Here is a 3,044-nt window from a genome sequence, read left to right on the forward strand (position 1 = left end):
ATAATACAGTACTGTAGCAATGTTGTAAAATATCTGCTGTTCATTTCTTCTAAGAATAACTATTATGTGTGATAAGAGAGGGTGTGAGCGGGTGGGTGTGTCTATATAGTTGAGGGTGTACTGTGTGATACGTGAGAGGACAGTAGCTAATGTTAGGAGTGATCTAGTCACATGGAACAGCTAATAAGAATAGAGTGACAGTAGCTAATGCATTCATAAACAATATTGTGTGATTACAAATAGATCCATGAAGCAGGATGGATATGACCATTTATGGTGTATGGCACACTTTCTCTCTCTCAATCTTTCCATCCTTCCCTTAGTCTCCATCTTTATTCCTCTCCTCCCTCCCTCCCTCCCTCCCTCCCTCCAGCCCTCCCTCCCTCCCTCCCTCCCTCCCTCCCTCCCTCCCTCCCTTGTCCCTACTCCTCTTTATCTGGCCCCCCTTCCTCTGTCTCTTGTCCCCTCCTCTCCCTCTCTCTCTGAGCGAGGGCCAGTTTTCAGAATAGAAAACTTCAATGACACATCTCCATCAGGAATTCTGAGATCAAACAAGGAAAAGCATCGTCACGTTCAATGATAGACATACACATCACTATACTGTATGCGTCACATTACGGTTTTGTGCCAGTAAGTCAGTAGAGGTGCATTTTGTATGTAGTCCTGCACTGACATCGAGTTTGTTAAAAAAGATAAGACCCAGAAAGAGATGTAGGGTTGCTTGAGTACAGACAGGCTTTAGAGAGGAAGCTGTGAGAGGAACGAAGGACAGTTAAAGAACTGAAGTGTGTGAATACACAGCGGGCTGGTGAGAAAACCAGTGGGACACTCTGTCACTGACGCATTCACTCAAATGCGTAGGAAACCATAGCCCATAAAATACAAGGACACCACACTTACAGTACATAACCACACAAAGGGATACACTGCCTAGAGATGTGCTTGAGAGAGGAGAGAGAGAGATGGAAAGAGGGAGAGGGAGAAAGAAAGAGGGAGAGAGAGAAAGAAAGAGAGGGAGAGAGAGATGGAAAGAGGGAGAGAGAGAAAGAAAGAGGGAGAGAGAGAAAGAAAGAGGGAGAGAGAGATGGAAAGAGGGAGAGAGAGATGGAAAGAGGGAGAGAGAGAAAGGGAGAGCGGGAGAGAGGATGGGGATTGGAAAAAAGTAAAAATCTGTGAAACCCAAATGCACAAATCTTCTGTCAGGTGAGTATACACAACTGGCAATGTTCCAATGATTCCCCCCACCCCAAGACACACACACACACACACACACACACACACACACACACACACACACACACACACACACACACACACACACACACACACACACACACACACACACACACACACACACACACACACACACACACACACACACACACACACACACACACACACACACACACACACACACACACACACACACACACACACACACACAGCAAAGACAAGGGAGACAGTCAGAAGGGTACAGAACAGATAGACAGTGTTTGGGCAGGTAGCAGCATGCTCCCAGTCTGTAATTGCACCTTGAGGAGTGATGACACAGATAGGCGCATGCACACGGACGCTAGCTGATGATTGGTGGACTGGAACCCGAGGGCAGCTGCTGATCCACCTGTGACACCTGAGGCCTTCAAGCTGTCAAGACACATTGTACACATTCCTTTAGAAATAAGGTATGGATAAGTCCACATGTCCACGGTAGCCGATAAGGTATTTTCAGTGATGCATTAAATCATTCAAAGGATCGTGTAAACATCCCTAAAAACAAAATTGATATATCGAATTAATCAAATTAGACTAGACAGGTGAGTGATCTTTCTCTTTCTCTCTTCGCCCATTTGTTCTTGTCTCTTCCATTCTGTCCACCCCCTTCTCTCTCCCTGCCTCTCTCTCTCTCCGCCTCCTCCTCATTCGACCGAGTAGCAGTGCTGGGAGAGGATCATTATCTTTACCGCCGTTTTACCGCTCACTCATCTGCTGACAGCTGCCATCTCCGGTAAAACCATACAGAGACGTTCTTTTTCGTTAATGTTCACCTGTTAATTTTCAGGAATTTTGTAGATTCATAATATGTTTATATTGCCTTTCCTCAGGTGACTGCACAGTGTTAACCGAATTGTCTTCCCAGAGGTGCAGATAAATTGTGTGAAATTGATACAGTGGTTGATGTATCTACATTGAAACCAAAAAGCCCCTCGAGGTGCCCCGAGAAGAAACCGGACTGCTCTCCCCCTCCACACACACACGCTTCCCGTGCAGCACTGCGCAGAAACGGGGCGCAGCGAACCAACAGGAGAGCGACAGTAGCGAAGCCCAACGTAACAGAGGAGTTTGGACGAACGGCTGGCATTAGATGAATCCCGTTCTTTAGGACAGCTCAATCACACTACACCCCTCTTTCGGATTTGCACTTGGCCGTGTGACGGTAATAGTGTAGGATGGATTTCCCCGTGTTTATGGCTCTGTTGATTTGCGCGCTGAAGGTCCCGGGATTCGGGGATATGGGGAGCGGAAAAGCTCAGAGTTGTTCGGATATCCGACAGTTCTACAATGGCAAGGGATTCAGTCTGAACGGAGTGCCTCAATCAGAAATATCAGGTAGGGTACTGAGTCTATCACTATAATGCTGCTTTGTGCATCCAATTGACTTTGCGTTCATGGAGATCATAACTTTATTTGTGTATGAAATGGATGGTTACTGTAACACCTGAGCCCTTGATAATAGGCTAAGCAACTCTAGATGGTTTACCGTTTTGAGAATAAGATAGGTAGACTACTTACAAGCCTACCTATCAGATTAAAAGTATGTTCTAATAACATGTTCTTTGCAGCACCCCAAACTCTGCTTCCCCTGCAAATAGACTAGACTACTTAGGTTTTCAGGTTCAACTGATATATGTATATATATATATTGTGCGTCAGCATTACTTGTCACCCCCTCAGAAACTGTAGGCTATATTAAACATGCCAAATCTGGTACTTTACAATTTGTAGCCTACTGAAAATATTTTGTAGTGAAACAGAAAATCTCACTT

At 45.4% G+C, this 3,044-nt stretch overlaps 1 protein-coding gene across 1 annotated transcript in view; it reads left to right on the top strand.

The window, feature by feature from the left end:
• Window positions 1-1,906: 1,906 nt before the first annotated feature.
• LOC129823646 (glypican-1-like) overlaps window positions 1,907-3,044 on the top strand; it is a 126,096-nt gene continuing 124,958 nt past the window's right edge. Inside the window, exons 1-2 of the mRNA XM_055882514.1 lie at window positions 1,907-2,005; window positions 2,103-2,607. Of these exons, the coding sequence (XP_055738489.1) occupies window positions 2,448-2,607 (160 nt within the window). The 5' untranslated portion in view covers window positions 1,907-2,005; window positions 2,103-2,447. The remainder of the gene's footprint in view (window positions 2,006-2,102; window positions 2,608-3,044) is intronic.

This window comes from Salvelinus fontinalis, chromosome 26, assembly GCF_029448725.1.
Source record: "Salvelinus fontinalis isolate EN_2023a chromosome 26, ASM2944872v1, whole genome shotgun sequence".
Classification (NCBI taxonomy): Eukaryota; Metazoa; Chordata; class Actinopteri; order Salmoniformes; family Salmonidae; genus Salvelinus; species Salvelinus fontinalis.